This window comes from Hirundo rustica, chromosome 6, assembly GCF_015227805.2.
Source record: "Hirundo rustica isolate bHirRus1 chromosome 6, bHirRus1.pri.v3, whole genome shotgun sequence".
Lineage (NCBI taxonomy): Eukaryota > Metazoa > Chordata > Aves > Passeriformes > Hirundinidae > Hirundo > Hirundo rustica.
In genome coordinates this window covers 40,100,105-40,126,418 of record NC_053455.1, presented here as the reverse complement: position 1 = coordinate 40,126,418, position 26,314 = coordinate 40,100,105, and the positions used below count along the sequence as shown (strand labels likewise).

At 45.8% G+C, this 26,314-nt stretch overlaps 1 protein-coding gene across 2 annotated transcripts; it reads right to left on the bottom strand.

The window, feature by feature from the left end:
* Nucleotides 1-1,898: 1,898 nt before the first annotated feature.
* SLC39A13 (solute carrier family 39 member 13) lies at nucleotides 1,899-22,295 on the bottom strand. 2 transcript variants are annotated; one of them, XM_040067377.1, is made up of 11 exons: nucleotides 22,224-22,256; nucleotides 17,628-17,726; nucleotides 16,140-16,439; nucleotides 15,585-15,698; nucleotides 13,849-13,967; nucleotides 12,490-12,633; nucleotides 7,233-7,322; nucleotides 6,652-6,702; nucleotides 6,283-6,415; nucleotides 6,050-6,149; nucleotides 1,899-4,578 (listed from the first exon to the last, which is right to left on the bottom strand). In XM_040067377.1, exons 3-11 carry the CDS (start codon nucleotides 16,405-16,407, stop codon nucleotides 4,503-4,505), a joined length of 1,095 nt encoding a protein of 364 aa, XP_039923311.1. In that variant the 5' UTR covers nucleotides 16,408-16,439; nucleotides 17,628-17,726; nucleotides 22,224-22,256; the 3' UTR covers nucleotides 1,899-4,502. The 2 variants fall into 2 exon arrangements, with proteins under 2 accessions (XP_039923311.1, XP_039923310.1); XM_040067376.2 differs by lacking the exon at nucleotides 17,628-17,726 and having other exon boundaries at nucleotides 22,224-22,295.
* Nucleotides 22,296-26,314: the final 4,019 nt, after the last annotated feature.

Here is a 26,314-nt window from a genome sequence, read left to right as displayed (position 1 = left end):
TTTGGATTATGACTTCTCCTCCACCCTTCATTATCACTTAATGGAAAATAAGGCCTGAAAAAGCTGAAAAATGTCCATCTATTTTATGCAACGAGATTAAATCGAAGCCATTAGTTAAATGCAGCATTTATAGGGGCTCAAAATCCCTTCTGATCCCGCTTGTTGTATAGGACTTGTTCCTCCAGCTGCAGCACTATCGGTCAGCCCCCAAAGCCAGTTGTTAGGGCATCATCTCATCAATTCTGGCCTCCAGATAAAACAATCCAGTGATATGCCTAAACTACTAATTGAATGTCCAATTTTGAAATCCTTCGTTTTGGGGGTTTTTGTTAAAAGTAGTTTAAATTGTTTCCCAGGAGCAAATGCTCAACTGTAGATTTCGATCCTTACCCCCCTTGTCACTTCTTGGTCTCTCGGCCACACTGAGCACAACTTAAACACCCTCCCCAGCACTTCTCCCAGCAACGCTGCCCAGAACAGAGTACTGCTTATCTCCCCTGAGCACTCTGCCTGGTGGAAAGATGCAGCAGCCTCAGCTAAAGCTTGTTCTAACCACGTTTCTGCGTGATCCTCTTCCGCAGTTTGCGCTGGACAGATGGGATTACCATCCATGCAGCTGCACACTAGTGCCTTCGAGGCAGACAAATTCAAAGGGCTGCTGTCAAAAGAATTTTCTTACACATACCAGCTAAATAAAGTCTTCCACAGGAAGAATGAAAAATAATTTTGAAATAACAATCACTGCTCTAGCTAACATGGAAAAATCCTTCAATCCTTCAAGAGTAACAGCTCTTTCCTGGAAAGATCCAAATATTCACATTTCCCAGGTCTGCAATCCTATTATGTCACCCTACTCTCCATGTGAGTTCTTCGGGCTACAGTTTCAGAAGACAGGGGCTTCAGCAACACCCTCATCTTATAAAGTTCCCATAAATAAAACTCTAGTTGTTCTCCTTTCTGTGCTACTGCAATTGTGTCAGAGCCATTCTTCCCAGAGCCTGTGAAACAGATAGCTGATTAATTCATGATAATTTTGATTACTTTTGAGAAGAAAAAAGGGTTAAGGGAGAGAGGCTCATAGCACAGCCCTAAGGGCAGGAGTACCAGCCCAAGAGTGCATCGTGGTAAATCCAGGGATAGAGATTCCAAAATGTAGATTACTGGCAAAATCCACAGGCTGTGACATCATGCCCTTGATCACCTACCTGCCTTCATCTTCTTCCAGCTCTTAGGTCATGGTTTTCCTTCTTTTTACAGAAGACTTTGGGTAAGAAGATATATAAATGCACCATTTATAGCTGAAAATCTTCCAAATGAAGGGTGGGATAAGACATTTTCTGAACCCATGTTTTTGAAGGGTAGAGAATTTCCTTTTAGTCCCTTCTGGGCAACTAGAACACACAACCTTTTATGACTGCACCTTTGTCCTACATGGCAGGTATCCAGTTTAGTGTTAACTGAAACCAGACAGGTCTTGAGATTTTTGGATTTAAAAATATAACTGATTACAGTCAAGTATGACTACAAAACTCTCTGAACAGTAAAGTTACCATGCAAGCTTTCCTCTGAAAGAGGAGAAACTTACTTGGTGATGCTTTTCAATGAACCCAGCGCAGCAGACAAGAATTATGACTCTACCACACTGCTCCTGGACAACAGTTCCATGGCAGCAGAAAGAAGAAACTGGGATATAACTTTTTCTTTCAACTGTGAAAGTCTGGGGAAAGTCTGCCAGCAACCCAGAGTCCAGACTGCTCTAGACTAACCCAGAGATATGTCTCCGTAATTCAAATGAAATTTGAATTGAATTTTTAAATCAAAGAAAGTAGGAACGTCAAAAAAAAAAAAAAAAAAAAAAAGCCCAAACCAACCAAACAAAATAACCCAACAACACAAACCAACATGGAAAACCATTTATTCCATCTCTATTGTGTCCATGCAGAGCAGACCAATACAGATGAAGGGGGAAAATGCCTAAGAGCAGCTGAAAAAATAGAGCTAGAAAATAAATTCTCTCTGCATTTCCAAAAGTGACAAATATGGTGGAGTGATGCTCCATTTCCTCCCAAGGCTCTCAATCCTCAGCCCCAGGGCTGACGCAGTAGAAATCTATCGAACCTCTCCCTCCCACAAGCCCCCTGCTACCTCCTACCAGGGTATCTTCCCAAGAACCACAGACTATCCATGCCTGTGAAAGCAGCCAAGAAAAACAGCTCAGAAATTCTTTCTTCAGTGTCATCCACTTCACATTCCTGAACGCTGAGTATAAAATCCTGACTGTGGTTTTCAGTCTTGGCAAGGCTCAGTGCTGATGCAACAACGCCAACTCATGGGCACTCACCTGGCAATGCCTCAACTTAAATGCCAGCCTTATTTTGGGAAAGACATCTTGAGAAACAGCAGGCACAACTTTCTGTGCAAGCCTGCTTCCTCCAGAGCCCTGTTATAGGGTCTGCTTAGCCGCAGTCTCTGGGCAGGAGGAACCCCCAAAGCTAAAATCAGAGGGTTGGCATCCTTCCACCGTCCCTGCAGGCCAACTGGATTAATCATCTTTCCAGGAAAGCAGGAAGTGGATGCTACCTTCAGACCTTACAACAATTGAATGATGGAGAGAGTAGTTGGCACAGGAAGGCAACTTTGTAAAGAGGAATAAACAGCTGCACTAAGCCTCCCTCCTTGTTGCAGTGGAACTCATGTAAGTCCAGGGAAAGGAAAGCTAAATAAATTTCAGACAGCAGTTCCTGGGCAGGCAGAACTGCAAGCATGAGCTCTCCAGCACTCCCTGAAAAGTAGGACAGGAGCTGTCATAAAAAATAACTGTGTCAACAGTTCAGGAATCTCTTAGGGAAGTAATGCCTCTGCTGTGGGCAGCATACCTGCTTTGCTGCTCTGACCCCAATCGCCCTCTCAAGGCACGAGCCCTCTTGGTAAGGCCCTGGGCAGACTGGAGAGCCATACTGCTTCACAGAAGATGTTAAAAGACTGAGCTAAGTTGATGTAAATCACACTGTGGCACCTGTTTTGTGTTCAGTGACTCTGCTAGTTCAATTAGACCTGTTTTTAAACAAATTTAAGCAAAGTTCTACAGAAGGGATGATCTAGCAATTGTGCACATCTCTGTGGCAGGAAAACATCCCCATGGAATTATGGCCTGGTCAGCCCTATGAGCTGGGATGGAGGAAAGCACTGGACATTTTATTTATTTGTCTCAAAATGCCAAAAATTTTATCCCAAGCATCACATAACAGAAAACTCCTCTTAAAGCCTGCTTATTGTCACCCTTTCATATCCCTTTCTCACCTTACTTAAAAATATTTTCCCCACCAGTTTCAACCTTCCCATCTTAAAGCTGTCAGTATTATTTCTTATTCATTCATCCTCAGCAGATGAACTCCACTGTGAGGTAAGAACCCCAGAAATAGGCTACCATCTACAGTATGCTCTTAAATGGTCTGCACTGAACAGAAGAAAAGCTAACCCGGAGTCACCAGTTGTTGACCAGGCTTTAGTGTTCAAGCACCTCTGCCATGGCAGTCTAGGGGTGCTTAGCACGCTGGGCAGGTCTGACACGCTGCACCTCAAGAAAGCTCTGAAACACGGTGTGGGCAGATGGTGCATGAATTAGGTCTCATGAGCAGGCTCAGAGGTGTTTTCAACTAATGGTTATGAGGAGAGGGAGCTCAGTCACAACAGCTACATGGCTTTCCCTCCAGATGTAAGCCAGCTGGTAGCTGGCAATTCAAGAAACGTTTACTGATCATTTACCAGATAAACAGTTGGGCTGTGCTGGCTATTGGAGTGGTTAGGGCTGAGGCAAGTAACCTCCAAGCTGAGTAATTTAATTGTACTGACCTACCCTAAAGGGCCTCAAGCTTTTGGCTCAATTTCAATGTAAACAAAATAGACCAAAAGAGCTGGACTGCTGAGGCCAATACTACCCTTAGGAAGAAGCAGTGTCAATGAACAGCTGGAGTTCAAGCTGGAAAGGGTCTCTTCCCCTCTATCGCATAGCACCATCAACTTCTCATGAGGAGGGGGTTCCGCCTAAAACTGTTTATTGTTGCTTTGTCATGCCTGTTCTGCCTCCAGCCCTTAAAGTGGTGGGAAAAATCCTTTATCTTCATCAGCTACAGGAATCACCTCTGTTGTTTTCATACAAGAGCTCGGGAGGTGCAGTTCCATCAGAATGAACCGAATGAAACATCATTCACTCATAGTGGAGCAGTTGTTCAGTTCATTTCTGCCCAGTGTATCTTTTGCTCCATAAAAACCAACCAAACAAAAAAAGAACAGAAGCCCTCATGTGTGGATTTTAGCAGAACAGGGATAGGAGAGCCAGGGAATGAAGTCTTGCACAGCCAGACCTCTCTCTCGCCTGCTTCTCACACTAGCAGCCAGATCTGCACACACACGTAGGAAGTAACATTAGTGTTCCTTATTGCTTTGTAAAGCTCAGAGTCACTGTGGTGGCTCTGGGAGGCATCATGAGGTCTGCGCAGAGGTCACTCGGTTGTGAGCGCGAGTAGCACCATGACTGTAATGCCCGTACACAGGAGCAGAATTTGCTGCAGGGAATTCCTGGGAAAGAAACAGCAAAATTAGGAGGAGCCATAGACCAATCCCCAGAGGCAGCTGCACAGAGCTCTCCAGTCATTTGTCCTTTGCCCTTCCAAATCTACCACATGGAGAACACAACAGCTGTATGAAGTCACTAACACAGATGAGAAGACCTTCCCAGCACCGCAAGCAAAGCGGTTCTCGATAAACTGGCATGGACTTGTTCCACTCAGCTGCAAGGCCCAGCTCCGGGCTTCCAAATCAATTCAAGCTGATTCAGTCATGCAGCTACTGAGATACATATTCATGTCCTTCCCCTCACAAGGAAACCAGCACTTATGCAGCATGTGCACAGACACTTTAGGGACCTCATCCAGCTAACAACTACAGTTACAGGGAAAAAAAACCCAACCAAACAATAAATTTGGGCATTCTTTTAGCACTATCTCAGGTTTATGCTGGATTGAAGTGACTCTGTGCCTCCCACTTCTGCATATTCTGCCAACAACCTCTGCCAACACAAGAGGTCACCAACCCAAATTGACATTTCTCCACAGAAAGTTCTTACCTCCTCAGATAGAACTGTGGAGCTGTTTTTTGAGCACTGTTTCAATCAAAATTAACTAGGTGAACCAAGGCATCTTATTTAAACTGCTGGAGTTACTTGTCTTTTTACAACTAAAATAGGAGGGAACACTCAGGGGCAGCTCTGCCAGCAGATCTGAGAGGGCCTTTACTGTGGAACAGCTGGATTTGTACCTGCTACAGCCTTAATTAGACTGCAAGAAGCTAAAATAATACATGAGGGAAACCCAAATATATTGGAATATATATACCAGAGCAGAAGAGAGATGTCTGTGGTGGAATACAATGACGGACTATGAAATGCTGAGTGATAAAGAGAAGAAAACTCTTATTTTTCTACAGCAACAGAGTGATACCTAATAAACAAATCAATAAGCAAGAGCACAAAAACCAAATAATAAGAAGCATCACTTAACACAGTACAGTCAAACTCTGCAAACTGCTGCCAAAGGGAGGTTGCAGAGGCCCGAATTAATGGATAGGGTCAGAAAGGGATGAGAGAAGCATGGAAGGATAGATTCACATGTGGTTATCAGACATACACACCTCTGTAGGGCCCTGGTTCAGACAGTCCCTACACCAGTTATGTGCTGGAAGCTGAAAACACAGACTGGGCAGTGGTGTCCTTACTGGACATGTTTCCCAGGAACTTGCTCTTGCTGGCCCTGCTGCACACTGTGCCAGCACAATCCTGGGACTCACCCAGGTGAAAGCTCTCATGTTACAGAGGGTCTTTGTAGTCCCACAAATGCAATAGATAGCACAGATGCCTATTTTGATTCCAGCCTTGTCCACAGGATTTGGAAAGCTGGCATTCACACACTTCCAGAAGAGGCACAGGGAAGGGTTATATCCCTGCCCCCCTGGCAGCACAAATTGCTGCAGAGGAACAGGAGGGAGCACTCACCAAGGATTCTTTTCCTCCAGGAGATCAGGCACAACATTCACCAAGGCAATGTACAGAAACCCTCCAGAAGTGAAAGGGAGGATCCAGGCTACTGTTTCTCCTGCACAAATATGAAAAGCTTTAGTTATTACTGAGACAGAGCCATGAGAGACAACACAGAAGGGAAAGAAGATACACAAGGATGACAAGCACTGCCTCCCCCCCATTTCCACAGAGGTCCCAGGGAACCTTACCTGCTCCTTTTGGTGACTGAGCACATATTGCAAAGCAAGCTCCTAGAATTCCCCCCAGAGCTGTGGAAAGCTGCATCTTGGCTGCACTCCAGCGGTCAAAGCCAGCCCGAAGTAGGATTGCAAAGTCTCCAACCTAAGAAAACCAAGGGCTGACAGTTAATAAACTTGAATACTAAACTCTCAATCACAAAGGCCATTCACAACAAGGCCAGTGCTTCAAGACTCTTCCTGGTTTTCAGTGTTGTCAGTCTCCCCAGAAGGAGCAGCTTTCAAGAAGACAAGAAAATGTTAACCAGACCCAGACCTCCTCTCAGTAGGTGAAGCACATTGTAATCCCCCTCACGATGGCAGGATACAAAGCCCTCTCACCTCGTGTGGGATTTCATGCAGGAGAATGGCCATTGTGGTTAGGAACCCAACCTGCAGCAGAGAGAAAGCGATTAGGAAACAGTATAGAATCCCAGTATTCTTGGATGAATCCCATCACATCCCATACACTTACAGGGGTCCAGCTGGAGCAGCAGATCCCACATGAGTGCAGGGTTGACTGGGAGTTTATCATTCTCACAGTCATGGTGCTCCAGCTGAGGGCAATGGGGACCCCAGCCCATCATCAGCGTTGCAGACCAAAGCAAAAATGCAATAAACATCTTTGCCTTGTCTGTGTCACAGTTTCTGAGGTGACCATCCTCATCATGTTATTTCTGGACTGCCTTTTGAGCAGATGAGCTAATCCAATCCCCTAATGCCAGTACAAATGACTAACATGTCCCAAATTCAAAGAAGCTATCCATCAGAGGATCAGGATAGGGTTGGGTTTTACTGTAGCCTGCATTTTCTCAGAAAATTCCAGCAAATAGGAAGGAACTCCTTGCATTTTTTGGCATGTTGTATCAGATTTGAGACAAGGCCTCTCCATTTCAGTACACAGCTGGGGACAGAAACCTTACCTTTCTGCTAACCAAGAAGCTGGCTGCTACTGCCAGGCCATGTGTGAAGTTATCAATGGTGTTGGCCAGCAGATTGAGGTATCCACTGATCTGCAAAGAGAAGGAAGAGACATAAGAAGAAAAAGGAAAGCATACGGCTTAGACATGGGTTATGCAGTCACAATCAGATGGGAAAGGACAGAGTACAATGCTTCTGCTGAAAATCTTAAGCCACGTCAGTGCTTGAGTACACATGAAATGTCATTTCTGGTTTTAGAGTAAACTAAGTTTTAGGGTAGGCAAGTATTGTCTGAGATTAGACTCATTAGTGTATGCAAATGATGAAGAGCTCTTGAAACAGAAAAAGAAAGGAAAAAGAAGAAAACCAAAATGCAAGAATATATTTAATTCTAAGTCGAACCAATTTTAGGTAACACTGACTAATTTACACAGGCGACTGGCTTCAAATGTGACTTGATCTTGTTTTCAAGTCATGTACTTTAATATCCAACTGTTAAATATCTCCACTTCAAAAGCTGGCAAGAACAATGCAACAGAACAAATGCTGTTGGAATTGCTTTCTATAACTAAATAAACCTTCAAACATTGTACCAAAAAAGTTCATGCTTGTGGGTTTGCTTTCCTTTAACAAAGCATCAAAAGAGAAGATAGTGATGACAGTCACCAAAAAAACACCTACTAGAAGGCTGGATAGCATGTATCAGTATTTGCATATAAACACATTTCTTAAAATTACAAGCATAAAGCAGCTGCCTTCCTCAGAAGTCAATCTCCATGTTAAAATTCCCTATCATTCTAACTAGGCAATCTCCTGACAAAATCTGAGTATTTGACCTAAAGTAATTTTACGAGAGTACCATCCCAGCTCTTTAGCTCACAGGTTTTTTGGGGGCTTTTTCCATCATATTTAACAAAAACTACTGGATGTTGGTCCTGAGACACTGCAGTTCACTGTATGGCACTTCAGTTTAAATTATTATCAAACCAGGTGTTCGCCCATATATCAGGCTGTCTCTGGACTGCAAGAACTCCAGATGCAGGGCAGTATCCAGTGAGTGGAGAGTCTGGAAACTGTGAAGCATTAACCTCTTGCTTCACCACAGCATTAGGTGCCAAAGTCCAGCTAAACAACTACAAGTGCTGATGGACTTCATTAGATCTTTTTGGTCTTGTGCTCTTCCCTGTTTCTATCAACTCTGCTTGGAGCATCTTTCTGTCATTTGTATGCCACAGCTCAGGGGCCTCCTGTCGAATCTCTCTCTCTTCAAAGCACCACCTTTCTGCAGGACACTTTTGCAGCACTATCTTCTGGCACCTTTGTAGCCTCTAAATTTTTTTAAGTGCATTGATGATTAAACATGAAAATTAAGTATTCAGCAGAGCCTAGCCTACTTTTAAGTAATAATCTAAATAACATCTCCACAATGAATGCAAAAGAAGATCCCTGCATGTTTTTATAGGAAGGGAAACACAAACAGCTGCATGCAGTCAGACCCAAGAATGCAGCAGTTTTACTTCTCATTCTTCATACTCTCATTCCTAGACAGTCAAATATGACTAAAATTCTCCTTTTTGCGTTGTTTTTTTACATGATGGTGTTTTACCCACAGGATAGTAATAATTATTCACAGAAATTTTACACAAAAATGCTTTCCCGTACCATTGTATAGGGAAAAAATAGACTTCATGATTAAAACATTATGACTTTTTGTTGTCAGTGGCTTGGGCAAAAGCTGTCACTGAAAGAAGCAAAGCTTTGGAGCGCTCAGAAATAAACTGGGTTGATTTGACAGTTATAAGCCTCTGACATTTACATTCTGCGAATCCCTAATAGGATGTTCTCGTTGCTCATAAAGAGCACAGCCAGACGAAGTGTTTATGTTCATGCCTCAGAATTAATGTCACTGTGCAATAAAACATACTTCCACAAATCAACCAGGACCCCATGTGCCACAGGGAGAAAGAAAGAATAAGCAAGGCAAAAGTACTGTACACAATGTTTTTACTTGTTGAGGGAAAGGCTGCAATGAGGGACAGAACTGATCTATGTTTGTGTGCAAAGGAAACCTCCCACCTGCTGTTTTCAAGCTAGGACAAATTCTAGCAGCAGCTAAAAAGCAGAAGTTCTAATATATATGTGGACAACAGTCAACTCACTACAATTTACTAATCATTAAGTCCTGAAGGGTGACTTTGCTCATTTAGATAGTACCCTTCCCTTTTGGTTTGCTGAAAAAATAAGGATTTCTGAGTGAATAGAAGAATCAAAAAAATCTGCCACGCTCTGGATTTTACCCTTTCCTTCTCGAGTACCTACCCTGTTCACTCCCAGCAACACCAGTTCCCCGCACGTGCCCTGCCCAGCACACATGGTGTGACAGCCCCGTCCCCAGCAGGCCGGGCCAGCGAGACCCCGCTGCCCAGCTGCAGCCAGGCACATCTGCACGGGGCACCCAAGTTCCAACGGCGCCTTCCAAGGCGTCCCTTCGCATTCCCCCTCTGCTGTCACGCTGATTTGCACCGAACTTGCAGAACGCCCATCGCCCTCAACGCTCCTAGCCTCTCTTGAACTTGAGGAAAATTAATTATGGGTTCAAAAGTTATTGAAAATGAAGGGCAGAACAGATGGACAGACAGATGGAATGACTGCTTATGTTGTTGCCCAAGGAAACAGGCTAACAACGCAGGAGTATCTTGGTAGGTTTGATAATTTCCACCCTACCAGGAAGACTATTAAAATATTCAGATTATAAGATCAGAAGGTAGAAAGTTAAAACCACACCCATTTAGTTTGAAATTCACGCATATCAACAACCGTCTGTAAAACTGAACAGATGTGTTGGTATTTTAGAGCTAGAAGGGCTCTCCATGGTTTTCGAAACCTTCCACGTAACACAACTGAAAGAACTTAATTTGTGCACAAAGCTCATTGTTTCTTAAGCTATCACGTACTCCGTAGAGAGCAGCTTAAACCACAGCTTGCAGCTCAAAAGTAACAAAAAAAATCTGCTATCTCTAAGGCAAGTTGGTCCATTGGCAAGTTACCCTCAGAGAGTTGTTTTTAAGTTCTAGTCTGCTACTGTTTGCTATAGCTGTAACTATTCAAATTTAGTAATTCCTCTAACATGGGTATTTGTATACTCTAAGTCACCCTAGATCTGTCATGACTACAAGAGCTAAACTAAAGAAAGCCACTGATCATGTACTGCAAACTTAAAGTATCATTTCATCTCTTTTCTGGCTCCTTTACAAATTATCAGTAGTATTTTGGATATGTGGAATAGCACTACTGGAAAGAGTCAAATAGCTGTTTTCACTACTGCTGCACAGAAAGAGGAACTCTCACCTGTCCTCCTAGATATTATTTCCTACTCACCCATCGTCCTGGCTGTAGCACCATGAGAGAAGAATGTGTCCTGACAATTTCCTACTGCAATCCTCATAGGTTTTCCAAGGCATTGACTAGCTAGAAACTATCCCTGTCTTGTAAATACGATCTGCGGTCCTTCTTAATCTATTCCTTATAATTGCATGTATCAAAACCTGTGAAAAACTCAGCACTTTTGATGAAGTTACTCGGTTTAGCTGCTATCACTGACTTCATGCAGTCACAATGTGCCATTTATGTAACGCAGTACCTGCAAATGTGAAGATATACTGTTTTTATAAATAATGACTTAGAAAAACCATAACCCACCAGTGAACAGATTTGAGGGGGGCTGCATTAAAACATTCCCTTTTGATAACATAAAATAACAGATTTTTAATACAGCTAATATTAGCATAGTTGATTAGAATGGGGGAGAAAGTTATGTTTTATATACATTTGTTATAAACTCTATTAAACAATTTTATGCCTGAATAAGAGGCAGGAAAAATGTCTGGTTGGTAAGAATTTATCTTACATAAAATCATATCAATTAGCATTAATTACTTTTTTTTTAATTAGGACCATACCTTGAGCAATTGTATCACGTCTCAGTGTTTCATTTCTACTTGAAATCAGCAGTCTGTAGTTCCTTATATAAACCCTTCCAAAATTAGGGCACAATGTTTCATAACCCATTAATATTGGTGTCTTCACTACTACCACCTCTAGAAACATCCACATGGAACCCTGCAGTTTGGGCAGTGTTACGTACAAATTACATGAATGTGACAGGTGTCAAAAATACTCAATGACCTCAGCATAACTTTCACGTTCTGTAGGAAGAGCTATAAAGTTACAGCAAAACATTTAAAATAGAAAGACTGAAGAGCCTCTGCCTGACCACATATCCAGCTTTGGGCTAGGTCATCCAAGCACACTTTCTGTCCATAGTTACTCTCATACAATCTTGCACATTTTTATGGGCTTTCAAACTCAAATTGCAGGTCCTCCTTCACCAAAGTGGTTGTTTACTCTCTCACTTGTCATGTTCACCCAGAAAAGGGTTTTCCACAGTACAAAGATAGAAACATTGAACAGAAAGCAAAGCCAGTGTAAAGATTATCCACTTCCCAATGGTGCAGGACTCTTCCTCCTCCAGTCCTATGAGCCTGCTGCTCTCCCTTATCCCAGCACTACTGGCTGCCTGTCTGCATGCCAAGCTGATTCCAGAAGTTAAGTTAGGAGAGAAATAGTCTGGGGGGTGGGAGGTGGGTGTGTGGGTGTAGACAAGCAAATTCTTTCCCCGTTTAGCTCCCTGAATAGGCTCTGAGGTCAGATGAGATCCAGTGCAAAGGAGGCAACGGAAAATACAGGTTTGGAGACAGAAGTGGACAAGAAGCCCTTTTTGGCAGCAGGTAAACTGATAATCTGAGAAACTGAGCTTTTAAATTCTACACTGGGTAGCTTCAACACACTTCCTAAAGGTGTCAAAACACTTCCAAAAGGTGCCTTAAAAGGAAAAGTGCAGCTCAGAATCAGTACAACGCAGGCAGTAGAGAACAGAGAAATCATGGTGCAAAAAATTAAGCAAATAAAGGCATATTGACTATAAAATATAGAGTAACAAAACATGAAATTCTGTATTTTAGGATCAGAATCCAGCCAAAACACATATCATCAGACTTAAGCCTTTATAATATTGACTTTGCCTCTTCCACATAAGCAGCAGTGTAGATTTTCTCCAAGTCAGCTATTACCTCCCTGCTATGACCAGGACACACTTTGATAGACCAAAATTAAGCACAACTCAAATGCTAAGTTCCCCACTCAAGCACAGTCTTTCCACAGACAATTCCTGACTAAAAAGTGAGTTTGTGGGTCTCTTACCTTGATTCTGTTGTTTTTTGGACCAGACTGGAGGGAGGAGCCATTACACTGAGCTTGTGCTCTTTGGGACTGAGAGGACCCCTTTGGCAGGGGGCAGCCACTTCCATTGGGAATCTTCCCAGATGGTGCTTTGGAATCACACTCCTAAATTAGGGGAAACAAACTTGTCACTAATTTTTTTTCAGTGATGAATGAACATGAATCAGGATCAGAAATCCAACCTTCACCCGTTATCCTTTTGTCCTTACAATGTGACTCAGCAGCTTCGACACCCCAATCTAATGACTGTCAGAAATGAGACAGATTCAGAGAGCATTGTGACATCTGCCCTGAAAGACAACAAGAGCTAAGACCTCCCAATCCTCAAGAGAAATAGAGGAGGAATTGGAGTCATAGCCCCTGGGCATGAGTCGGGTTCCACTAGAAAGATAAGGGACTGAGCCTGCCCCTCTTGTTAGCAGCTGCTGCCCAGAGAAATACAACTCCATCTGGGTAGGAGATGGGGTAAAAGAGTCCTGCTCTCCCCAGTACATCAGAATAACTAAGTCTACAGAATTATTCTATATCTGGGATCATCATCTTTCAAACAATAAGACATTTCTCTAGGATTTCAGCCTCTCTCTAAATGAGAGGATGAAGTTCCTTTCAGGCACTGAAGTCTCATATTGAGTCAAAGTTAACACCTAATTGCTCTTATGTAGTGCCTGACCTGCAGTTTCACCTCTCAAAAGTCATGGCACAGCAAGGACTGAACAGTCTAAAGGAGCTGCAGCTAGGAGTTGTGCAGGTGTCTGAAGACTAGGTGCTCTCCTCTGCCTTGGAATCACCTTCTGCAACCTCATCTACAGCTCGGTGACTCCTTTGAATTTAGGATTACCTGGCCAATCATAAACCCCTTCTACCACACAAACAAACATCTGGTCCAGGACATAAACAAGAAGAAACATCTTCAAGAAGGCTGGCCTTTGTCCTGACTGAGGACCCAGTTATCAGTGAGTCACAATGGGTCAGTGGAACATGCATCAGCAAACTGTCACCCCTCAAAGCTTACTTGAGCAAAAGTTTCATTTGCAGAGTGCTCCAGCTCCCAGTCCCCATAAAAGAGGAATTCTCTTTTACACTTACCACATAAAGAACAAAACCAAACCAGAAGTGAGAAATCTCAGTTAAAACCACAAAACAAAAGCTTGAAGATGAAACCTTCTCCTACAGACCAGTGGCAAAAAACTCCCAAAGGGCAATGACAAGGTACTTACAGCTACAGAATAATTTCCTGACGCTGTCAGATAGGGCAGATAAGGTATTTAGTACAGAGCTGCAAATATAAGAGCACTCCCTTCCCTCAGGCTGCTAACTTACCACACCAGAGTACTCCTCCTCTTTCTCTAGGAAGATCTTCTCTAGCACCAGGAAGGTCAGGAAACCAATGATCACCCAGAGACCAAGAAGCTTCTGCTGCTGAAAGCTTTGCCCTTCTCCTGAAGGATAAAAGAGAAATCTTTGTGTCTCTATTAAGTACATAGTTTTTCATGTAGTTCCAAGACAAAAAAATAAATGACAGTGGAAAAACTCCCTGCAAGGTAGGAGGAGCAAACACGTCTCAAAACAGATTAGTTTAACTTGCTCGTTCTTGATATAACAGATATCATCATCTCGAGACACTCAAGAGTGAGAGCTACCATCCCTCATTCCACATCAGCTCAACTCAGAAAATTTCCTGACAACACTGGGAATTTCCCTGAGCTCCAGAGGCAAGTGAATATTACATCAACAAAAATCCAGCAGCAAGTCTTGACATGAAATCTGCCATTAGTGGAGTTACAAACTCACCTTCCCATTTCTGCCACACCTCGGCAAGTTATTAAGCCCAAAGCTATAAATTTTCTTTTCAATTACAGCCAAGCTTGTGAGATAATAATCCATTCAGCCTCACTGCAGAAATGGAAATTGCACTGCAATGGAAGAACAGAATGACTCTAACAGGACTTACATGGGTCAAGGAAACCTTTACGCTTCAGGACAGTCTGGCAGAAGCAAATGAGCTTGAGCAGGAAGACGGAGTAATTTGGGAACCACTGTAGAAATGGTGAAAAAAAGTACAGCAGGTTCTGCTGACAGTCCTAGAGCTGTGAGGAAGAAGAGGACTAAAGGCCTGGCAGATTTGAAACCCCAGGACACAGGTGCAAGAAAATCTGGGAAACCCAGGGCATCACCTTCCCTCTCTCACATTTTCAGCAAGAAAATGACTTCTTGGTTTCTCAACAGGTGGGATGCAGCAACACTTGCCTTTTATATCAGTTTGCTGAAGCAGAGGGATACAAACACTATTAAGTTTCAGTAACCCTGGCTATTTGAGGGATGGAGGAGCTACACTGATACCACAAGGTCTATACCAACTCAGTGTTTAGTTTGCCAGCAAACACAAGTTTCTGTCGGCCCCATTTCCTTTTTCTTCCCCTGCCCCACCCTCCAATCTTAACTGTGGGTCTATAGACAATGTTCCATGATTTCCCATGGAGCAAAGACTGCAACACATGAGCTTTCATAAATCAAAGCATCCAACAGAGGAGCCCTAGTTAATGCCAAGAAAGAGGTTCTAGGAGTAATGCTTTTACAGGGACAGATTTGCAAAAAAGGTGCATCTGATCCCCAACTAAGATGGTGAACATGTTCATGTACCAGACCACATACACATTCACAACCTCCCAACAAGTTAAAGAAGCATTCCCTTTCCTTACAGAAGTGACAATGGAAAATCAACAGATTTACAGGAGTCTAAGGCATGATGGGAAAAGTTGTAGACAAGAAAACCATTCCAATTTACTAAACATAAAGAAACCATGGCCAACTGAGGAAGCCTCTAATTTCAAAGTCTTTGGAGCACTGCTGAGTACAAAGATGAAGTATTAAGTGTGTGGCTTTTTATTCTCACGTCCTTCCCTAGGCATTTGCTTTCATATATTACTTCAAAAAGAATACCTAGCCTAGACCAGTTTTTGGGCTGACCCAGACTGGCTGGTATTGGGCTTTCAAGGCGGAACAGACTCAAAACAGGCACCGCACAAGCTGCTTCCAGGCACATAAGGCTCTCATACCTGTTGCTGCACTGCATGTGTAGGCCCAGGCTTCCGGAAGCAGGTGGAGAAACACATTTCCCAGTAGTCCACCAATTGCAAAACTCAAGAACTGCTTCAAACGGTGTGATCCAGCTAAAAAAAAAACCAAAAAAAAACATCCAAGAAGCAAAAAAACTGATCACTATTCAGCCAGGAACCAAAACGTCTCCAGCTGAGATTTTCCTTAAAGAAACCCGAACTGGAAGCATCTGCAAAGCAAGCTTTAGAAGGAGAGGGCACAAACCAAATAGAGTGCAAGAAAAACCCCTCACACCACTTGGCTGGGACAGCACTGTGTGGGAGGGTCCTGAACTAAGCAGGGTGACAAACAGTACTCTTTGTACGAGCTCCATCCGGGGCTTACATTTGTCAGAGGACTCCCCTTCAAATTCACAGGTATAGATTAAAGCACTGAAAACAGACTTTCTGTTTCAGAGAACAGCATTTCTGTGACAAGGTCCTGTTCACCACTGTGCTGCAGTCACATCCCAGGACATTTGGCTTCAGAAAGGCCCGTGCAGTTGGCAGGTTTACCTTCTGACCGCAGCGCAGCTCCCGTCTCAAGGGGGATCACCAGCAAGGGGAAGACCCCACTCAGCCCCACCACAAAGGAACCGATGAGGGAACAGATCCAAGCATCCAGCCGCTCGCTGCTGAACAGGTGTCCCCAAGACTCTGCCTCCGTGTCACACAGAGAACCGGAGCTAGCAGCAACATGACTCCTTGGGAGCTGCTGAGCTTCACAGGCCGCGATCAGAAACATGGAGAGCGTCCCATCGAGCAGGAGTTTTTGTTTTGTCATTGCTAAGTGGTCTCAGCCGGGCTGGCCAATCTCTGAAAAGAGAAGGGGAAAGCAGTCCTGAAAATATGTTCAACCCTCTGTTCCACCATCCCAGAGGAAAAGGCTTGGCCACACCAAGCCTACCCTTCAGTGCCTTAACACAGGCATGAATACCCATGAGAAACACCTGAAACTCTTCTTGATTTCAACACAGCACTAAAGGACACAGAGGCTGTTTATAATGGGTGTATGAAAACGAGACATCTTGGGAAAGCATCAAGCTTTCACTATTTCCCTTTAGATGGGCTGGACAAGGATTCCAAGTACCCTTGTTCTTGCCCTTCAGTGTCCCAAGGCTTCAGCAAAAGCTATTGACCAGAGATGCTACCAGGTAAAGTCTTCTCTTTGCCATGGAACAGCACCCCTGTAACAAAATAGGATGCAAGACAGGCAACATAACAGAGGTCTGTAAACTCATGAGTGGTGAAAAGATGGGGAACAGGGTAGATTATTCACCATCTCGTCAGACGCAAGTGCTGACACCCATCCACATGGAGCCAAGGAGGGTCAGCTTCAAAACAAATATGACCCTTCATCAGCAGGTAACTTGTGTGGTAGCACTTCTCCAAAAATGATGAAAAATTTTAAACGCACTCATCCAAAGACAGGACAAGTACTAGAAAGACAAGTCTTTTAATTGTTAATGGTTAAACAGCTCACATTAGACTCAGGAAATTCCCTGATATGAGAGGAGCTGGAGAATGGAAGTGTACTTGAAAAACACCGTATCTACTTGTCCTGTTTTTATCCTTTTGTAGAAGGATACTTGATTAGACGGTCTCTTAGTCAAAGTCAGCACAGCTGTCAGTAAGAGCTCGGCAGTCACAAGAAAACTGGAGAAGAGGGCATGTTAGAAGAGAAAAAGATAATTACACTCATTGACAAAGAGGGAAGGAAAGCAAATGATGTAAAGGCTGAAGTACAAATGTTCCTTCAATCTCCAGAAGAAAAAGTGAAATGCAACAAGCAAAATTATTTTGGAAATGGGAGAAAAGGGTGGGTTAGAAAAAGATAGACCTAACAAATGTTCACAAAACTTCTCTTGAGAAGTAATAACAGCATTCACCTGAAAGCACGTAAGAAACCAGCCTAATCTCTGAAGCATCAGTGACCATCTTTGAAAATTTACAGGAGTATGGGAAGGGCACAAGAAGGCTGGAGAAGCATCATGCCTCACCTACCTTTATAAAGGGAAAAAAAAACTTGGGAGAAGTTACACACCAGTAACTTCAATCCTCTGAAGGACTCTTGATCAAACTAAATGATCAGTTTGTAGTTACCTATAAGATAAGAAATTGATAAAGATATCAAAGCATTAAGTAACAGCCAGATAAAAAGGGACCTAAGGCTGTGGATGAAAACGGTGGTGTTGCCCCTTGTCCCCCCACCTCCTTTATGAAGCATCACCTCTCCATGCTCACACCAGACTCTACCAGTGAGTGACATCAGAACAAATGAGCAGGAAAACCAACTTTTTTAACTCATGGCCCTTTGCCAATTTCAGTCCCCGAACAAAAACACTGCAGGAGGAAGGCCAAGCTGCAATCAAAAGCAATCAAAAAGAAATTAAGGGACAGGGTCCCATGGCTTCTCTGAAGGAGAACATCAGTCTCCAGGCACAATGACCACGGACATCAGGAGCAGGGATGCTAGAAGGAATCAGTGAAGACACTGGCTTGGTTAGTTGAGCAAGGACCACTAATGCTATCACTTTTTTCTTACAACAACAACAAAAAATCCCTCAACACAGCAAGTTCAAGCTCAGGATTTTGGGGTGTCCTACTGCAGTGTTTTCATCTGGCTGCAGGAACACCACACCTACCCATAACCTACTGTCAAACCAATCTCAGTAAAGGCCAGTAGAAAACAGTACACTAAGTGCAGGGGAGGCAGGTGTGGAATTAAATGGAAATGACAGAACAGTAATTCCAACATGCCACAGAGGAAAAAAGCACACACTGATTGAGAAATTAATTCCAAACCAGCAGGCCTATGTTGCTACAAAAAGGGTAAATGTCATCCCGGGACATAGTAATAGTGCCACTGCAGGTCTCACACAGGTGAGACTTTAGCCAACAAACCACATCCAGCCCACATATTCTTCCTCATAAAACATGCAAAAATCTGAGACACTGCAGTGGAAAGAAACAAAAAAATAGAGTGTAGAGAGCATGACCTGGAAAAATGACCAAAGGACCTGGGCGTGTTTAGTCTTAAAAAGATAACACCAAAGGAACAGAACAGCCTCCATACAATCACAAGAAAGGGGGAAAGTGCTCAACTCTTCTTCTATATTAGTTCAAATACTCTTCTTCTATATTAGTTCTAATAGTAAACAAGATTTAGCCTGAATATGAAGAAACAAATATATATAGTGCTAAAGTGGGGATATACTGAAACAGTTTATCTAGGATGCAGACTCTCCAGCACTATTTTTTGTTGGGGTTTCTTTGGTTTGGCTGGTTTTGGGGTTTTTTTGGTGTGTTGTTTGTTTGTTTTTAATTTTGAGAAAAAGAAATATCTGATGCAGATATCATTTCACTGCAAAGATTAGATCCCTCCTTTGAAGTCCTTCAGGCCTACAGCCCTTCCAACCCTGGAGTGGGCCTGATGGATGTCCTCATCCTTTATGATAGGATCGGACCTATAAAATGACTGAGAACTTTGTGAGGACCACACCAAAAATAAATCAAAATTTACAAAACTATACATGCCTATGAAGAAGCAACAAACACACACAGCTCAGCAACGATGGGACACAGCACGAATCTCGTCTGTAACATTGTCACAGCTTTTGAGAATCAATCTGGGAAAGTAAACACTGCAATTGATTCAACAGGTCGATTACTTGCATTTCATTCTCCACACTCACAACCCACAACAGCCCCAAGGGACACCTGAAAGGGTCTTAGAGACTGAGATGCAGTAGCACACAGGACAAAGGGCATGTCCAGGACTGAAAAAGGTTTGCACACTTGGCTTAATTTCCCTCTTCCAGGCACAAATGGATCGGGTTCCTCAAAAAGGGGATGATGGTAGAAAACAAATGGTACAGAGGTGTAGAAAACTGATTCCCCTAACTCACATTAGTGTTGGCCCACAGGTCTTTATTCTGCTGTTACTCACATGAGGAGAAAGCAGCACATTTCTTTACTCCTGTGCAGCCAGACCATCACCACATGATGCCTCAGGAACAACCCCATATCTCATGCAATAAATTCCTCATGTTTATAAAACATCTCTGAGAAACTTGGTGTATTGTCCAGGACACACCTGAACTGCTCTTTGTGTCCAGCTAATTGTTTAGAGCATATTCCCAGCATTTCCTTATTCCTAACACATCGTAACCACTTGCTCAAAAAAACCCCAAAAAGGTACTTTTTATCTCTACAGCCCCTTTGTTACTCCATCTCATTAGTACATTAGCAAAGTCTCTAAACTCAAACATTCAAACTGGTTGCTCCTATGACAAATATTTAAGAGGAAGAAAAGAAGCAGTGAAGCCATAGTCATAGGAAAAAACTGCTCAAGAGGAAAATAATACCCCATCAAAACAGTTGCAAAGGGTGGAGGAAGGCTCTGCCTACCCTAACTTTTAGACAACAGCATCTGTTTTAGGAGCCCAGTCAGATAATGTCCTGAAAATTTTCTACAGAAAGCACGGCATGTTCTCAGAGACATCTGTGGTCATGAGGCAGAGGCATAACCAGGTTTACAGATGTGTTTTCCCAAGAAAGGTTTATCACATACTTAAGAGCATGCAACTCTGGGAGCAAAATAGCCAGCGGTTCGTTTACTTATCAGTTTTGACAATTCTCCCTCTGGGATCACAGCTCCCAGCTGTGCTTGATGCACAGCCTGGTGACCACGACCACTGGCAGCACCCTCCAGAGCACCGCATGTCCGAGCATTCACGACTCGAGTCTGCTCAGCTCCTCCTGCAATGGCCTCAGGACTGGAATAACCATTAGGTTTTCCCAGCCCAGAAAGAACAACTCAATGAGAATTTGCCAGTTACACGCTCCTGAGCAGGGGCAGAGGAAGCTGCACTCCAAGCCAGGAGATCCATGAGGCTTCCAGTGCCTCCCCTACCTCACAGTGCTCACTGAGCACCTCTGTAGCAGGCAGGGACTGAGAAAACATGGACAAAATTCAAATGCCAAGGCAAAAACCTACTGGAAAAGAGAAGATTAAATATGGACATGATGACCATGCTTCTATCGATTACTCTCTTCCGAGACATTCTGCCTTCTCAGACCACAGAATTTCTTCTCTCGGTGAATTTGCTCATTGCAATTGCTCGTAATAACATCTTAGATGTTGTTGAAAGGGGAAAAAATAAAACAGAAGGCTTTTTTTTAACAAGTGTTTTCCCTGGAAGCCAGCTGCCTGGTCTTATGGTTGAAAAAAGAGTACTGCATGGAATGGAAAAAAGTTATTTTCCAGGGAGGAAGCATAATTTTCAGCCAAAAAAACTCTACATGAGCCACCTCCCTCCATTAGCCCTGTGGAGAGTTTTGAATTCCTCCTGGAAACCCTGACCTCGGCAAAAGCACAAAAGGTCTCCAGAACTCCCTGAGCACGCCCTTCTCTCTGAATCACTGCCCATCTCTAAGGAATGCACTGCTCTGGCGGGACCCTTCCCTCTCATAAAAACCCACTCTGCACAGACTCACATTTCTGCAAACGACAGCGTGCGGCAGCTAAAAGCTGGGGACGCACAGGGTTACAAACAATGGGGTCGCAGATCAGAAGAGATTACAGACCCGGGGAAAACCTACGAGCTGGCAAGGAAGGCATTTGAATCACTAGCGGAGTTTGGGAGACTGCGACTCCCTCCCCATCCCGCATCCTTTCATCCGTAGGATGAGAGGGAAGTTTGAGGACCAGGCAATGGCGTTCATTCCCTCTGGGCTAGGTTGGATTTCTCTCCTCCCAGCCCACGGCACAGGCCGGGCAGACCGCCCCGCTCCCGCTGTCCTCGCCCGGCCCGGGCCGGTCTCCGGACCCGCTCTCGCCGCAGGCGATTAACGCGGCGGGCCCGTCCGTGTCATTGCCCCTCGCAGCGCGGCGGATGGGACGGACGGCGGCGCGGCTTTTCCATTCCCCTAATTTCCATTAGGGGAACGCTGAGCGGTGCAGAGCGAGGCATATTTGCCGCGGGGCGAATTAGTAACGAGCGGCGCTCAGGCACCTTTCTGGGGCCGCACACGGGTCGCCGCCCGGGGTGCCCGTGCCGCGGTGGCCGCGCAGAGCCGGCCGCCCCTCGCCGCGCGTCCCGCGGGGCAGCCCCTGCGCCGAGACCTTCTCGCGGCGTCGCCTGCCGGAGGAGGCACTTCCAAAACTTTCTCGGCCGCGTCCCGCGGGGACTGCGCTCGCAGCCCCGGGCACGCCCACAGCGGCGGCCGCCCGGCACCGCTCCCCCGGCGAGCTGCGAGGGGGGACGCGGCCTCGGGAGCCCAGGGGCAGCCGCGGCCCCGGAGCGAGGGCGGCGCGCAGCCCAGGGTCCCGCCGGGCCGGGGCACGGCTGCCGGCAGCGGCGGCCCCGCCAGGCGCTCCCCGCCGCGTCTTTCCTAAAGTTGTCCCTCGCTCGGCCGGGCCGGACGCCCCCAGAGCCGGACCCGGCTCCGCTGCGCGTGGCGCTGCCCGTCCCCGCTCACCCCGTCCCGCCGCCCGCGGCCGAGCCGCGCTGCCGCGCCCGGCCCCGCCGCCCCCCTCGCACCGCGGCCCGGCGACCCCCGCCCCCGGCTGCGCCCCGGGCCGCCGGCCGCAGTTACCGTGCGCCACCGCCGCCGTGCCCGGGGCCGCCGCTGCCATCCAGCCGCGGCTCGGCGCGGGCCTGCCCCGCCCGGCGGCCCCTCGGCTCCGCCTCCCCCGGCCGGCCACGTCGGTCCCGGCCTCCCTCGGCTCCAGCGCCGCCGCCCCGCCGGGCACCCGCCGCCACCGCCGCGCCGCGCTTCCGGCCGCCGCCGCTGCGTCCGGCCGGGCCGGCGGGGCGGGAGCGGGGCTGCCCACGGGCACGGCCACGCGGCGAAACGAAGTCCTGGGAAACAGCCCTTCGTAGGCGGTGCGGTGTCTGTACACAGCCCCGACGTGGGCTGCTGTGCGAAACCAGGACTTCTGGAACGTGCTTGCTGAGATTTATTTTTTTTTCCCCCTTATTTTTTAATCTCCCTACATGGATTATAAATTCTTTGGGCTACAAATGGGTAGAGACGAGCACAGTGTGAACCCGGGGTTTGAGCAGAATTTCTGGAAGTTGTTAGAGCAGAAGAATGTGTGGCTGAGGACTGAGCCTCGAAATGCTTTTGAAAGATACAATTCCTTTTAAACAAACTTGCTTCCTCCTCACATGTTCATTGCAATCTTCATAATAGCTTGTGAAACACCAGAGCTCCTTAGCGCTGGTGTCCTGTTAGTGGTGAAGGTTACCCACGGTTCTTGCAGAGATTTGCAGAAACTGCGTGTGCTTAGTAAATTAGGTCAGAAGACAATAAAGATTTACCTTGATACAAGCCAAGCTAGGACATATATTGTTTCCGACGCAGACGCTTTCCGAAAGGTACTGATGTACCTCTAAGTTCCGTCTGTTACCATTTTCCCTGAGACACTGAACTTGATTGTCGTTGCAGTTCTCGGAATGAATCCTGTTTCCCAAGAAGGCAGTGCTGATGTTGGTGCTTCTCGCTACGGTTTCACCCGAGTCTCATTACATCATACCAATGTCATGCCCTGGAGCAGGAGTTAGGAATTAAGTCGGCCGCAGTCGCCTGCAATGGTTTAGCTGCTCTTTCTGCATTCACGTAACAAGAGCTCAGTCCTACAGGCTACTACACTGCGAATGCAGTTAAAGTTGTATCTTTCTTACTTCCAAGCAGAACGTTTATATAGGAAGCCGAATTCTGAAAGCAAATTTTTAAGAGAAAGTATTTTGCATTTTGCTCTCAAATTGTACAATTTATGGGGTTTGTGTTCCACAGCTGCCTTCCTACTGCTTGAATAACTATCCTCAGCCTTCCTGAGCCGTGCTCCAGTGACACAGTTCCCTGTGCTGATGGATCATAGCTGTGATTATCACAGTCACAACAGGCGACCCCTCAGGTAAACCAAACCACACCGAGAATTTCAACTATTGCAATCAGTAGGGTATCATGGTCTCAGTGAAATGAGTGGGAGTTTGCTTTTGACTCCAGTGATGCAGGAATTCACTCCAAGGCTCTCAGTTTTTATGACATCCTGCTGTAAATCAGCACAGGAAGAATTCTGGATTAAATATTTGCTCTGTACCTCATGTCATCAGGTGTCAGATGCTGAGCATCAAATGGAGCTTTTACACAGTTGGTGGCTGTGCAGTGAAATTTTCAGTGATAATCTAGAGATCCATATGAAAAAATCAGGGATCTGGGGCCTCCTCCTGCCTCCCCCAAGCAACAGAATCACTTCAATATGATTTATCTGAAAATGACTTTTAGGTTTCTGTATTCTTCACTGAATTATTTCCCCAGCGGAGGGTAGAAAAACAGATCACTTTTAAAGATACACTAGCAAACTAGTCACTATATATTCAGTTCTCTTTGACTTGTAACTGATGCTCTTGCCTCCCTAATGTCCTTACCTGAGTGTCTCCGATGCTTACCCTTATTTACAACATTTATGGTCTTGTATTGTTCTCGCAGGAGCAGAACAATAATAGAATTGAGGGAGCTTTCCAGAAGAGAGTTAAAAACAAAAAAAGTAAACCCATTATAGTTCAGTGGCACCCACGAAGGCAGAGACATGGGGTACACCTTATGCACAGCCCCCAAGGTCTGACGTGCTGTGCATCCACAAAATCTGAGAGATAGCAGTGGAACACGGGACGTACATTGGTTACTGAAAAATTATGTCACTCAAAAGTATTAGTCAGTTAATGACAAATGGTACATAAATATTACTATTACTACTATTATTATTATCATTATTGCTATTATTATTATTATGTCTTTTAAAGTCCTACTTTAATTGATGAAGGAGTTTGTGAAAAATCCGTTTACAGTATGTCGGCTGGGAAAAAAAAATTAAAATTAATAAATACGAAAGGAAACGCGTAGAAGTCAGTTTTTCTCCCAGTCCCGGCCGGTTCCCGGGGGTGCGGGAGCGCGCCGAGCCCCGGGGCTGCAGTGGCGCGGGGGCCCCGCGCGGCGGCGCTGCCCTCCCGCCGAACGGCGCCGCCGGCGGCCGCGGGCCGGGCCCGGGGTGCGCCCGGGGGGGAGCGGGGAATCCCGCCCGCGGGAAGCGGGTGTGGCCTGGTGGGTGCGAGCCCGTCTGGCTCGGGCGGTGACACCTGTGTGAGTGTGAGGCACCTGAACGCCGGGCTGGCGCCGCAGTTGGCAGCCGGGCGCGGGACCGGCCCCTGCAGCGCCCAGCCGGGCGCGGGGAGCGAGGCCGTGGCGCTGGTGGCCTGTCCCCACGAACGCGCCGTGTTGTGCCGGCAGGACGCGAACAACCCGAGCTCAGGGATGGCGTCGCTTTCCCCCAGTCACTCCGGCGCCATGGGCGGCTTTCCTTTAGCCAGGCACGGCCTCGAGTGTCTCCGAAAGCCTGGCAGGCTTCTGCTCTGGCTGAAGGACGGGGGCCCCGCGGAGGAGCCTGGCTCCCTGGCCACCGCAGGGGAGTGGTCTTCCTCAGAAAGACGTTTTGATAGCTGAATTTCCACCACAAAACTTGCTAATAAAGAGCTTAGAGTGGTTTAGTAAATTCATGCTTCCCCGCACCTAATAGTGCTCCCTGTACTCTGTTCCCAGGACTTTCTAAAACATGCTTTTTCTTGTGCTACAGTAAGTAGCTGGCTTTTGTAAAAGGGTGGGGCATGAGCTGTGCCGTGAAACTGCACTTGCTGCAGAGAAAGGGCACCAGAGTCCCAGCAAAATCCCTGGAGAGATCGCATCGAAACATCTCTGGAAGGCCTGCATGTGGAGGACTCGATGCGAAGCACTGACAGAGGGCACGGGCAAGCTGAGAAACGGGGGCAGACCACGAATGTGGACAGGGAAGAAAGGTTTTTTAATTTCCCAATAAAGGTAGTCAGGCACTGGAAGAGATGTCCAAGGTTTCTGTGGGATCTCTTGGAGATTTTCAGCAGTTCAGCTGGCCCCGATCTTGAGCAACTTGATCTACTTGTGAAGCTTCGAGCAGGAGACTGCACAGAACGACCCCCCAGCGGTCCTTGTCAACCCAAGGTTTTTTATGATCCTCTGATTCAGAAAAAAGCAGTATCAAGGGGTACGTGAATCAGAGGGAGCCCTCAAAGTATGTGAAAGGAGCTGTGAGGCCCCAGCAGAGGCATTTTTGCCCACTGTTTGGTGGGGCCAAAGGCAGTAACACTGTTGCCTGGAAGTCCTCCTCTGACTCATCCCAGGAGACATTTCTGCAAGGCACGGCAGAAAAGGAGAAGTGACTGCTGAGCCCTGAAGGGGGGTGGGGAGGGGAGCTGGCCCCATGGAAGCTCAGAACAGGGAATTTTAGTCTTACTCATCATATTATTTTTGTATTTGGGTTTTCAGATGTAAAGCTCAGTATTTCTGTCAGCATATTAACTCTGTGTGAACCTCAGGTTTGTCCACTAGCCCCAGTGACTCCTTTTACGCCTGACTCCATGCACAGACACACCACCTCCAGCTGGAGAGCTCAGTCTCACTAGCACTTTACTAGTGTTTGTAAGGAGTAATTGAACTGCCTGGTCAGTGCTGTTTAATCTGGGCAGAATTCAGCGTCATGCTGGAGGAAGAAGGAAAAAGATGGGCCTGGTCTGGGAAAGAGAAAGCCAGAGAGCTGGCTGGGGCCAATGAGTGAAATGTGGCAGATGAGAAAAAATGTGGCAGATGAACAA